The sequence below is a fragment of the Notolabrus celidotus genome, chromosome 4 (assembly GCF_009762535.1).
Source record: "Notolabrus celidotus isolate fNotCel1 chromosome 4, fNotCel1.pri, whole genome shotgun sequence".
Classification (NCBI taxonomy): Eukaryota; Metazoa; Chordata; class Actinopteri; order Labriformes; family Labridae; genus Notolabrus; species Notolabrus celidotus.
In genome coordinates this window covers 17940493-17953930 of record NC_048275.1, presented here as the reverse complement: position 1 = coordinate 17953930, position 13438 = coordinate 17940493, and the positions used below count along the sequence as shown (strand labels likewise).

Genomic DNA, 13438 nt, shown 5'->3' with positions numbered 1-13438 from the left:
ATGTCATGCTTGTCCACAAGGGGCACCAAAAATCAACACAAACCAAAATGTACTTACAGGAGCTTTAAGTAATGTGTCAATGTGACATTTTATGAAACACTTTTCTGTTGATGATTAATATTACTCAAAAAGAAATCAATAGAAACAATAACTGACGGAATAATTGTGATTATTAGAGTGGGCAGAATATGTTCAGGTTAGCACCATTCATTCATTCATTCATTCATTCATTCATTCATTTATTTATTTATTCATTTATTTATTAATTATTCATTTATTTTAATTTTAGAGATGAATCCCACAAAATGATTTTACCTTCTAAAATACCAAAAGTCCAGAGGGGTATACTACAAAGCGAGTTCAACATATCCCAGATATCTTCTCCTGATCCGGCTTCACTGAACCTAACAAAGGAGATCATGCTAAACTGACACACGAAGCTGGTTATCAACATGATGAGTCAATCTGGAGTTACCCAGAGCGTGTTCAGTTCACATGAACGGGGCGGAGAAGGCAACATGTGACCAATCCCAGACACAGACAGTCTGCTGTCAGCACATCCACATATTTTTCAAACACTGCACTGATATTATAAAAATATGAAGAAGTTAAACACACAATCCAGATGAGTTTGAAACATGAAGGAAGAACTGAGAGAGAAGACACACACAGTTTGAATGCGCAAATCACGTCTTATCTCTAATCATTAGTGCAGATAGATCTGATTATAATAACTCTGCTTATGTTTATGAAACATACAGTTGTAACATCTTGTGTTCTTCACCCTCCAGCAGGAAGGTGGTGACGCTGTGGACAGAGCAGAGCGAGAGGCCATGCATCGCTCCCACAGCCAGCTGCCGTACTTCCTGGGCAGGCCCACTCAGGAGCACACCGTCATCAAATCGGGCTACTGCGTCAAGCAGGGAGCTGTGGTGAGTCCATCTGCTTCTCTGGACTGTCAGTTGGGTTGACTATATCCAGCTTTGCTTTCTGGTATGGTTAAGACAGGCTCTTCAGCACAGCAGGTTTTGGGACTCTGAAAACATTTCACATTTTGCATGTTGTTATGACCTGTTATTACTTTCTATGTGTGAACAAGTCGCCCATACCCTTTTCTGAAAATCCCATTACACATATGCAGTAAAATTTATGTCTGGGTGTTCCAATACATACTGGGCATTGAAGTTTGTTTTTTTTGACAAACTCTAATTCTGATACTTGTTTTCTATGTCATATAATAGTATATTACAAAAGAACCAAAATGGAAGAAATTCTACAGAACATCTGCTTCATGATCAGCCCATATTTCCTACAGGTTAAATGTAACCACAGAGTCCAAGGGACAGCTTTGAAAGTAGAGACATGAGATAAACAGACTGCATGAATAACTGCTTTGTTATGTGCTCCTGTTGAAGAGGTGAACTTGTACTGTCTTCAGGCTGACGTGTTTGTAGATCATTCATGGAAAATAAGAATCTTTTACTTTTGTGTCAAGCAGCTTTGTTGCTATTGAAACAACATTAGTTCAGCCCTACAGTAATTAAAGAAAGCCGTACCATAACAAAGAACAGATATAAATGTGTAGAACCTTGATTACCAGTGAAACTAGATTTTAAAATTAAAAAACTCTGAACATCTTTTCTTTTTCTTTCTTCAGATGAGAAACTGGAAACGACGATATTTCTTGCTGGAAGAAAACTCCATGAGTTACTTCAAGTCAGATCTGGTAATAAGCCTTGATGAAGTTTGGTGAATTAAGTTATGTGAAGCCTTTGAGGAATGTTTTCATTGATGAAATGTGTAGCTCAGATCCACAGTGACGCAGAGAAGCAGCAAACACACAACCTCCAGTTCCAACATGTTTATCTGCAGTCTGTGGAATTCAGTGCCCTCACTCCACATGTCCTGTCATGTCTTCTTCCCCCCTTGCCTGTCTTGCACGCCTACACACAGACTGTCCTCTGGATAATACTGCACGCCTTATACCCTGTCCTTGTCCAGGTTTGCCCTTATTTGACAGCTTTATCTGTCTATTTGGCTATCAACAGGCTCCAAGGACACAGACTCTGTGTCTCCGGTATCAAATGGCCACGTCAAGAAAGATACAACCATCAGGGATTTAGTTTGCAGTCTGCTACTTTTAGTAAAGACTGTCTTGTGCCACAATAAAGCAAAATCCCTATGGCAGTCTTATTTGTTACATTAGATAAAGTAATATTCATCCTTAGTTCTTCAGTTATAAGGTTATGGCTTCTTTCAGTATTATAAACAGTTGTTTTCTTGCCCATAGGAGAAAGAGCCTCTGAGAATGATCCCACTGAAGGAAGTTCACAAAGTTCAGGAGTGCAAACAGAGGTATTCAACATGTCCCTGCATTTTCACAACGTACAAAAAATGTCCTTTATCCAGCAGGAGGGTGTTTATCTTGTCTGATTGATGTGAAGATTTACATTTGAGATAATCTTTTTCCACTTTGGTTGCAGTGACATTATGATGAGGGATAATCTGTTTGAAGTCGTCACCACATCCAGGACATTTTACATACAGGTAAGATGTGAAGCTAGTTTTCCCTCACCATCACTCACTGGATTTTGAATCATTTAATCTCATACTCCTCTTTGGCACTCATAGTCCCTTTCTCTTATGTCTCCCTCTAGGCCGACAGCCCAGAGGAGATGCACAGCTGGATCAAGGCTGTCTCAGGGGCCATTGTGGCCCAGCGGGGGCCTGGGAGGTCTGCAGCCACAGTATGTATCTCGCACTACATTTACAGCACAGTGTCGCTCACCATGGTGTGATTTCAAGTCTTCGTAAATAGACTCAAGAGGCTAACCAGACCTCAAATGTACCTCTGCAAAATTAACAGACTCTTTCATGTGCAGAACGTGAGTCTTACTGACTGATAAACCTCCAGTGAAACAGGGGATGAAATCAAGACTGTTCACAAGATTGATTAGTACTGTTTCACACGTCATTCATAATTATTGCTCATACAGCTGTCAGCTAAAGACACACCGTTTAGTCCCCATCTCCAGTGTTTAATGTTTTGTGTTCTTCTTGTCACCAACATTTTTACAAAGTTATTTCTTGGAGCACTTTGTATCATTAGTCAGGACAGCTCAGGAGAGACAGGTGATATAGGGAGTGGGAGAACACATGCAGCAATGGGTCGTGGCTGGGAGGCGATCCAGCAACCCCTGTGGCCGAGGCTGTAGCCTGAATCATGGCGGCGTGGGCTCGAATCATGAGGCCAAACTGGCTTCCCAAATCAGTCTTTTCTGGCTGTTATGCCCTGCTGGTTGACATGGAACCAAGGAAGAGAGGTTGGAAATGAAATGCTACAAAAGAGGGCTGGACAATTTATCAAAAGTCATCAAAACCGATCTTGCGCATGTTGGTTATTTTAGTCACTTATTTATTGATTTTTATTATTCCAGTGAAAATGTTAGGTATGTGTCCTGCATCTCTGATGCATTGATGCATTGAATTCTGAAAGGGCTCAGTAAACTCACAGCTCATGTGTCGCACCTCATATTTCCCATGCAGAATGATAGGCCTACATCAGGAAGCATAGGTAGAGTGTGGATGCAACAACTTGGGCTCAAGGCAGTACCCAAAAGTGTTTTCTCAAAAGCCCTGAAACTTTCAGGTCATTTCCATCAATCATACACTTAAGGTGCATTTCAACCAAAAGTTCCGGGGTCTTTTAGCCCCCAGAACTACTTTCCCCAGAACTAAAAGGTTCCTCTGCCCCCAATTGTTGTCAGCGTTTCGACCGCGGGCTGAAGTCCCGAGTAGATTGTGCAAATCAGGCCAGTGATGTATGGAGAAAAAAATTATATTAAATAATATTTTGAAATCTTAATAAAAAAACTAAACTAGTATGCTTTCCCAGGAACTCCCCCTGTGTTTCAACAACTGTGTAAACTCCACAAACACTGTTATGTTCAACCGAAAGTCCCAGGACCTTTGAAAAGTACTACCCCCCCAAGCAGGGGCTTTTCAGGGGGGAGATATCTACCCCTGAACTAAATTTAGACCCTGGTTCCTCCGGTCGAAACGCACGTAGTTCAGGGGTAAAGTCCCTAGTTCCGCGGTAAAGTTCCTGCGGTCGAAAAACACCTTTTTGTCAGTCAATGTCCTGGTAGCAGAGAGGCCATAAGGGGATCTCACGCATAAATGTTAGCCTGCTAGCTCCCCAACTATATAACTATGATAAGCTTTTTGTATACCTGTTCCCATGGAGGAGAGAGGCTAGTAAGTACCATGTGAGTACACAGAGAGAAACTTCTGACCCTGCACCTTTTTCAGAGAACTGAGTGTTTGTTTAGCATATCATTAGCAGCTACCAATGCTACTTCTGTAACATATCAGCCTGTTCTCTTTGGTGAGTTGCTGATTTTGCTGCTCCAGCCAACCAATCATATACTAGATGGGGCAGGACTGGTCACCCTGTATCCAGAATGAGTTACCTGATGATCGTCACATAGAGAGGCACACTGAGAGGCCTATTTTAAGGACTGTTTGCCACTTTCTTGCTGATAAATAGTAATAAAAACTAATAGATGAAAGAAATGTTTATTCTCTTCTCAACATCTGCTGTGGGACTCTGTTGATGACTCTTTGCATCATGGTGCTGGGAGATATATAGTGTTTCTTTAGTTGGATGATACATTGCAGAATGAGCTCTTGAATTTGATGCATTATTCCTGTTTAAAGAGGGACCTGTGTGGTGCAGGTTTTTTATATTGTCCAGATCAGCTGTCTCTTCCTTTTTTTTCCAGTTGGAACTTAACTGAAAAATATTAATGTGGTATTGTGTCCAGAGCATCTGCCATCTTGACTTTGTTAAGAAAGAGACTGAAGCTCTGCAGCACAAAAAAAAATCAGCTTGAGGGAAAAAACATTTGTTTCTCTGGTTTTCATTATCAGTTAAATAATCATTTATTACAAGTAGACATACAAAACAAGAACAGATAAGTCTGTTGTTTGGGTTGCTTGGTATTGTAGTAAGAAGGGAAAGCCCCAAATCCCCAGATTGGCACAAACAATCAAGATTTCAGTTCATGTATGACATCCTCACTGATTTTTAACATCCTCATCCACTGCATGGTGACGGACTGGGTACCCTTAAAGACCAACAGATCTGTGAGTACACTACCTGAGTTTAAAACTGATAAGATTAGAGAACCAAAGTAGCTTCATGGCCCTGACACGGTGTTGGCCCCCTCTCGTTACACTGGAATCATCCTCGACTCTTCTTCATTGTCTATTTCTCTACAGTGTGTACTTCTTTCTTTCCTGCTTGTTTTTCTCTCAACTCTTTTTCCTCGTGTCCCCTTTCTTTCTTTTATTATCTCTTTCTTTCATTCTCTCTCTCTCTCTTTCTTTTCTCTTTTTCGTTCTTTCTTTCTGTGTCACATTCTCTCCACGTTCTCCTCTCCCTCTGGGCTGACGGCCCATCTGCTCTAATACTGCTGTGCACTGTGTTGTTGCAGATGCGGCAGGCCAGACGGCTGTCGAACCCCTGTATACAGAGGTATACATCCCGAATCGGGGAGTGCAGCAGCACGTATGTCAGCTCGTCTAAAATCCCCCCTCCCCCTTTAAACTATAAGTTCACCTGTTTTTAATACTTTCCCTTTCACTGGCTGGCCCTTTTGTGGTTGTCGACATCATGAGAGGGGATCAGATCTGAAGGCACATCTGACGCCCCTCTTTGTATTTCTCTAAGAACCAACCACATCCTAAGTATGGCTGTGATAACCCAACAAGCGCTCCTCCCTTCACGCCCTCGTCCTCGCTGCTTTTTTTTTCATCCACTTCTGCTCTTCCTCTGCTTTCTTTTTTTTCTTTTGTAACTTCAAGCTCACCTCAAAAGTTTAAGCCTATTCCATTCAGTGGGAATCAAAGCGTTCCCAGGCAAACTTGTTTCCGAAAGGTTTTGACTTATGGTGTGCTCGATTTAGCTCCTCTAGCATGTGATGACTATCGCCACAGGCATGGTAACGAAAAATCAAGCACATCTGTAGTCATTCAACTGCTTCAAAGTTACATTTGTAGGTAGAGTGACTCTAAACAGCTGGAAAACATTAGACACCCCTGCAGTCAGTGCCTCCTACTCTCCCTTTTAACTTCACCTGCAGTTTTCACCTGTCCTCACATTGCACACGTTGAAACTGAAAACTTCCTGTACAAGTCACACACACTTTGCTCACTGCATGATCATCCTGCCCAGCGTAGCTCTGATTACCTTTAGCCTGTTTCTATCTCTGTCTGTATTACTGGGTACATGTGTCTTTCACACCTTGTGTTTCTCTTCCCCTCATGCTCTGTTATCTCTGCAGTCTGCTGCAGCTGTGTACCTGTCTTAGATGTGTGACATCCTGCTTGTCTCTCCTCCTCCCTCCTGTTCGCTGCCTGTATGTTTTGTTTTCTCTTTTCCTTATACACAAAATATATAAATATATGTTTTCCATCCAGGTCTCCTTGTACCTTTTGTGTGATAAATGTTGATCTCAGAAAACATTAAAGCTGAATCCAAAGACCAGAGTCACATACTTTGGGTTTCTCTAGTCCAGTATTGATTTACATTTGAATATTCATTTTTAGAAGAAGAACTCCTTTGTAGTGTACAAATAAAACATAAGTTTGAACTGCATGCCATTTTTTCAAGTCTTCTGTGTGTTACATTAAGTAATCTGTCTGTCTTAAAGCCTAGTTTTGGACCTTTGGATTCAACAAGAAGCCCCTTGTAATATAACCCCAATTCCAACAAGTTAGGATGCTGTGTAAAAGGTTGATAAAAAACAGATTTTGATGGTTTGAAAATTATTTAAACCCTGTATTTGATTGAAATTGTGCAAAGACAACATGTCAAATGTTGAAACTGAAAATAATGTTTGTGAAAAATTCATACTTATTTAGATTTGGATCCAGGAACACATTTAAAAAAAGTTAAAACCCTTCTTTTTTTTTATTATTATTATTATTTTTTATAAACAACACTGTCTAAACGTTTGGAAACTCTGGAGTGTTTAAAAGCTAAATGTTGTCCCATTCTTGCCTGATATAGGACTGCATCTGCTCAACAGTTAGGGTTCTCTTTTGTCTTGTTTCTGTGGTTCATGGTGCACTGCCATATGTTTTCAACGGGTGACTGAAAACATATGGCAGTCAGAACTGCAGGCAGGCCAGTTTAGCCCTCGGACTCCAGAGCCATGCTGTTGTAACACATGCAGAATGTGGTTTGGCATTGTCTTTCTGACATATGCGAGGTTTGTCCTGAATAAGACATTGTCTGGATGGCGGCATATGTTGCTCCAAAACCTGTACATAATGTTTAGCATTATGGTTGACTTCCCAGATGTGTAAGCTCCTTATGCCATAGACACTTATTGATCCCCATCACATCATGGATGCTGGCTTTTGAACCACTGATAACAAGGTGATTGGTGCCTTTCTCTTTAGAGTGGAAGATGCAGCATCTGTGAATTCCAAAAAAGAATGTCAATTTTTGGAAGTGATTTTAAGCCCATGCAGTGACTTCCACTACAGAGTCATGTCTGTTTTTAATGCAGTCCCGCCAGCGGACCTAAAGATCATTGCCATCTATTATTTTTTTGGGGTCTTATCTCTTTTGTACAGAGATTTTTACAGATTCCCTGAATCTTTTAAAGATATATGTCCTGTAGATCAGTGGTTCCCAAAGTGTGGGTCGGGACTCCCTGGGGTTTGCAAGACACTAATTTGGGGTAGCAAGATGTCATCCAGAATTTTTTTCTTTTTTAAATGATCTAAAGTTTCCTATTTTGTCCATTATTCTAAAAAAATATTGACAAAAATAGTTAAATTTCAAATAAAATCTTAATTTTTTTTTCATTAGTTCTTTCTATGCTGCCTCATGACTCCTAAGGTTAGGGTAAGTTAACATTGAATTAATAAAAGCATCAGTAGCAGCAAGTTAATTCACAGCACAACAGGAAATACAGCCAGGTGTGCATTTAGGTGCTTAATTTTCTGCATACCAGCTAAATGAAGTATGAAACAACATTTAATCACTTCAAGGGTTAGCAGGGGTTGCAAGTCTTTGGTACCTACATTTTGGGGGTAGCGGGCTGAAAGTTTGGGAATCCGGGCTGAAAAGTTGGGAATCCCTGCTGTAGATGATAAACTTTTTTGTCACTTTACGTTGAGGAACATGAACATCATTCTAAAATGGTTAAACTATTTGCTAACACAAGCTCTCACAAAGTGGTGAACCTCTTTCCCATCTGTACCTCTGAGAGACTCGGCCTCTTTGAAAAGCCCTTCGTATACCCAGTCATGTTACTGACCTGTTGCAAACTAACTTAGTTCATTTTTTTTAGCATTGTGCAACTTTTTCAGTATTATTTTGTCCCTGTTCCAAATTTTTTTGAAATGTGTCGCTGGCATCAAATTTAAAATGTTTCAGCTGTTGATATATTCTCTTTACTCTGTTTTCTATTACAGGAGTTTCATGGTTTGCAATCCCTCAAATTCAGTTTTGTCAATATTTTACACCGCTTCCCAACTCTTTTTTGGAATTTGGGTTGTTCATTTGTGCTTCTCTATTTTTAGCCATGTTTGTTTGGTAAATCTTGTAAAGCGTGAGGAATACTTTGTAAATATACAGATCAGATATTGCACAAGCCTGAAAGTGCTGCTGTAGCATCTTGTCGGAGACTTCATTCGATACACATATTTGTCGTTGGTGTTTCTCTAACCAACACCCTGAACAGCTCAATGGCTGCATTTCATGCCATCTGTTTTTGTTTTCATTTTTATTTGTTTATTTATTTTTTTCTACAGAGATTGAAATCAGACAATGAAAAGATGTGAAATAACAAACCACAACCAACCATTGCTTCCTAAACAACTCTGCTCCTCCACTGCAACCTGTTGAGACTACCAAAACTAAAACCTGCTGACACCACTACCACTACTCCTGCTACCTCTTCTTCTACTACTACTACTACTACTACTACTACTACTACTACTACTGCTACTACCACTACTGCTTCTACTGCTACTACCACCACCATCTCTACTCTCTTTCAATGCTTCAGCACCTTCAGCACCAACTCTGCTAAAGCTGCATCAGGCTCCAAATACTGGTGCTAAATTCAAGTCTGTAACTCACTTTTCGCTTGCTTCTTAAATAAACAAATATCAGGATTTCACTTTTCTCACTAACAGCCACCGGTCTTATCTCCTCTTCTTTTTTTCTTCTCCGTGTCCACCTCCTTTCTTTGCCTGCAGGAACACGGCAGCCGTCCCACTTTCTACCGCAGCCCCTCGGGTCCCCCCGTCCCTCGCTCGCCCATATCTGCCATGCCACCATGCTACCCAGAGTGGGGCGCTGCTGTCACGTGCGGCACACGCCCGCAGCCTGGCATGGGACAGCGAGCACTTCATGAGCCTGCTGCCGCGGCCCAGTCACGGCCACACGCCAGCACGCCTGTCCCTGCAGGAGACGCGCCTGGCAAAGTGAGCCATGAGCCACCTGCAACCACCATCAGTAACTCTGAGGAGGAGTCACCGTGGCGACGGCGGAGCAGCTTTGAGCCCCACATGCCTGAACCTCCTCTAGACCTGGATGACGCTGACCTGCCCGTGAGCGAGGTCTGAACTGGACGTTAGGACTTGCACATCTGGGTGATGTTGACCAAGAGTTCATGGACAAATGGGAAACTTTTGGACAGGTGTGTTTCAAACCAAAGCTGTTGGCAGATAACGATGTACCACATCACAGACTCGTGTGGAGCTCTTTCGTCAGTGTGTCAGAGAAACCACTGTCCCGTACTTGTGTGCCAAAGACGACTCTTCACCCACACTCGTACGCCTGCCTGCTGCCACGTGTACAAATGTGTATTTATTTCCCAAGAGTTGTTAAACAAAACTACAACCTTTCCTTTACTTGTCCCTAACTAATGACAGAGCTTTATTTTAACCTGAAACAGTATCGTTAATGGTGTTTGTGGGCAGAGTGAACGACTTTGTGCCAAGAAAATAAGGGAGCCTTAGTAGGAGCTATTTCCTCACGACTGAAGAGGGTTTGAAATGAGGACTGTATTTGTATCACTACTCTAACCTACTAATTTAAACTGCGTGATCCATTCATACACTCGCTAACCAAGCAGTAGTTAGGCTGTGTTAGGTAGTTGGGTGAAACCTAGCCTGAGATGAAATCATCACTAATGCAAATAAGTATTCAAAATTGTGGTCTAGGATTAGATGCAAGAATTTGAAAGTATTTGTGTACGACCTGATGTGTTAATTAATGCAAAACAGATTTATTATGACCAGCAGATGCAGAGCTTTTGACTTACATCTCTTGATTTTTTCATATCGGATGGTTAACTTGGCAAATGCTACGTCGTAAAATCCAGAATATAAGTTGCACTGGTATATAAGTTGCTGTCTGTTTTTTGGCGGGCGACCTCCAGAAGGAAAAAAAGATGTCTCCATGTGTAAAGACCTTCTTCACATTCATCAATGTTCAGTTCCTATGCAGCTGTGTAGCTCCTTCTAATACCATCTGTTTTCACCATCCTGATGTCTGCCAGTATGGTAGTCAAGCTCAGCTCATGGTAGCGTTAACAGATGCAGTCCGCTGCTTGCAACCAATCCGCAGAGACTTAGGAAATCCCCTTAAATGCTAGTCACTGGCTTAAATCAAACCAGCACCCCACAAATTATTTTTACTTTTAGTGTATTACCGCCTTCTTTAAATGCATGATTATGATCTAATGAGGGAGAGGCTGTTAAAAGTGTCACTTCTAGCCTGGTCTGCCTTGCTATGTATCCAGCATGCTTTGCGCAACAAAGCGGCTGCTTGCTCGTTCCAGCGCCGCCTTCTGGATAAAATACCATAATGCAATAAAAGATATCTGCATTTTACGCTGGTATATTGGTCGCACCAGTGTATAGGACGTAGCTCACATTTGAGATGACATAAAAAGGTATTAGAAGTGCGTCTTATATCTGAATTTTACGGTAATGGCTGTTTCAAGCCAAAGGAACGTAGCTATAAAACTATATTGAATAGTTTAAACATATATTGCTCCTCTAGTGGTAAAGTAAGGGTACTTCAAAGAAGTGTAAAGGTTTTAAGAGCTATCACAGTACATGCATCACTTAACCTGAATCAGACGCTTTACCAGCCACATTTCAACGCATCAGACCACACCGACTCGGTGTTGTCAGTTATCAGGAAGTGTTCACTCGTGTACATTTTGTTATTCATAGTAATAAAAACTTCAACAACAGGGCTGGGTCAGTTTCAGATAAGCTATAATAGACTCTATGATCTAACTGAACCTGCAGTCCTTAATGTGAAGATGATTGTGCTGTGTGAACACTGTGCAGACGTTTTGGTTCATGCGTTCAAGCTCAGACACTTCTGTAGCATGGTAACATTTCAGTGGTTCCTCAGATCATCCTTCTGTTTGTAGCTTTTGTTTCTCTTCAGCCGCTCTGTGTGTGTCGTGTGTGCAGAATAGAGCTGATTTATTTTTTATATGCTTTTAGATGTTTCCTGTTCATATTTCTCCTACATGTGTTGCAAACCCAGCCTCATATTTCACAGCTGAATAATACAAACTAATCCTTTTTTAAGTGCCTATTTTATTTCAGTCCAACAACTTCTTGCTATTTCACCTAATTTTTCTTTTTAGTCTGGTGTAATCGGTTTGAAATGTTTTTATTTATTATGTGGTTGAACTTGAATGAATTAAACACTGAAAATTTCCTCATGCTCCTCGAGTGTCTTTAAATTTTGAGTATGAGGAGAAAGTTAAAGCAAGTGCTGACTTACAAATCTTGATCTGAGTATTTACCTCATGCCACTCATTAAGTCTCCTACTGCCCTCTTGTGGTGAAAAAGAAACTTCACCATGGTTCTGTTCCATTGACATTTACTGAACTGAAAGGTATAAATCGGCATAATTGATCATTCTGTAAGTATCAAAAGTAAAAGTATCTATAGAGTAAACAACAAATGAATAGTAATTATGAAGTTTTGAACCATTTTACACTATTTGTATAGAAAGTGAATGTTTTTTTGTGTTGGAGGTTACATTTTAAATCATAATCAACCATATTCCATTACATTTTGCTAGTAAAATTTGCTCTATATTTCTGATTAAATATCAATGCTGTCAGGCAGAAAACCTTGTATCTCCATATTTTATATTTATATATTTATTTTTCCCAAAATAATGATTTTGCTTACCCTTAGTACCAGTCAAAGGGTATTACAAAATTTCTGCCTATGAAAAGCATTAACAAATCTTGTAACTGAATCCAATTTAGAGACAAGTTATTTTTGAAAGCAGATTTTTTCATTTCCTGGTAAGCTGTAGTTTTGGAGATTTGAGGTTTCTGCTCTACAAAGGATATAATAAGTATAAGTAGCTGAAAGTTGTTCCTTTTACACCGGTGACTTTTGGTTATGTTGATTATGTTCACCCTTCTTTTAATGAGCTGCTCGTTGCACATGACTCTGGCTCTGTAACATGTTTAGATTTTTATTTGATTTACAGTCCGCTTTCATCGTACACGGAGTGATAACATTCAGTGCTGCATGTATTTTGTAGGTACTGAGCGTGTGAATCGGAAGTGGGCAGTTCTCCCTGTTCTCTCCACTCCAACTTGCATATTTATCTGAGCTCCTCATTGGACGATGCAAACCTTTGCTGTGGCTTCATGGGAGCCATATTTGGACCGTGGAGGGCCTCAGTCACAGCCAAGACATTGCTGCTGACTGGAGCACATGAGAGATCACACAGACCTCAGCGGCGTCCATCTTTGGTTCCTTATAGATGAGGTTGTTTTCATCTGTGGATTTTCCCACCAGTTCTCGCCTACATGCTTGTGATCCCCAAGAGTTTCCACATAATGGGTCTGAGAGAGCTGTACGGTCTCACTGGAAAATGATATGGTGCTCACATTTCTTGGTTCTGAAACAAGTGTACCCTCTCATTTCACAAAGACAAATAGCCTACCTTGAATTCCAGGGTTACAAGTCTACATCTTACTGTTTCCTGTGCAGTCTGGTCCTTGAGAGACTATAACTTCCCAACCCTAAGCCTCTATTTCTAATTGCCTTTCTGGAAACAGAAGCGTGTGTTACCCAGATCTCTGGCACACCACAGGGAGCCTCCTCCCTCCTTGCCCAAACATCCAGTCACCCCTTTAAACCAAGACCCATTAATGGAACCCTGTTTCACCCCTAATCAATCACATTGTACTGAGGAGTTTTATGAGACTGATTCATTGCCTCAGTGTTTACTGGAATCTTTTACAGCTTGCGACAGAAATCTAAACCTAACAGAGATCTGTTTTTACCAAATCTTGCTCTCCTAATAAGTGAAATGTGTCACATTTCAACAAGCAATTAATTTATTCTCTGCTG

At 40.8% G+C, this 13438-nt stretch overlaps 1 protein-coding gene across 3 annotated transcripts in view; it reads left to right on the top strand.

Moving 5' to 3' along the window:
- Positions 1–11773, top strand: part of LOC117811658 (pleckstrin homology domain-containing family A member 1-like) — a 29242-nt gene extending 17469 nt beyond the window's left edge. Inside the window, exons 7-13 of one of the 3 annotated variants that reach the window (XM_034682067.1) lie at positions 792–932; positions 1658–1726; positions 2291–2355; positions 2484–2547; positions 2658–2747; positions 5499–5572; positions 9283–11773. In XM_034682067.1, the coding sequence (XP_034537958.1) occupies positions 792–932; positions 1658–1726; positions 2291–2355; positions 2484–2547; positions 2658–2747; positions 5499–5572; positions 9283–9514 (735 nt within the window). In that variant the 3' untranslated portion in view covers positions 9515–11773. The remainder of the gene's footprint in view (positions 1–791; positions 933–1657; positions 1727–2290; positions 2356–2483; positions 2548–2657; positions 2748–5498; positions 5573–9282) is intronic. The other 2 variants (XM_034682066.1, XM_034682065.1) reach the window with 2 other exon arrangements.
- The last annotated feature ends 1665 nt before the right edge of the window (positions 11774–13438 follow it).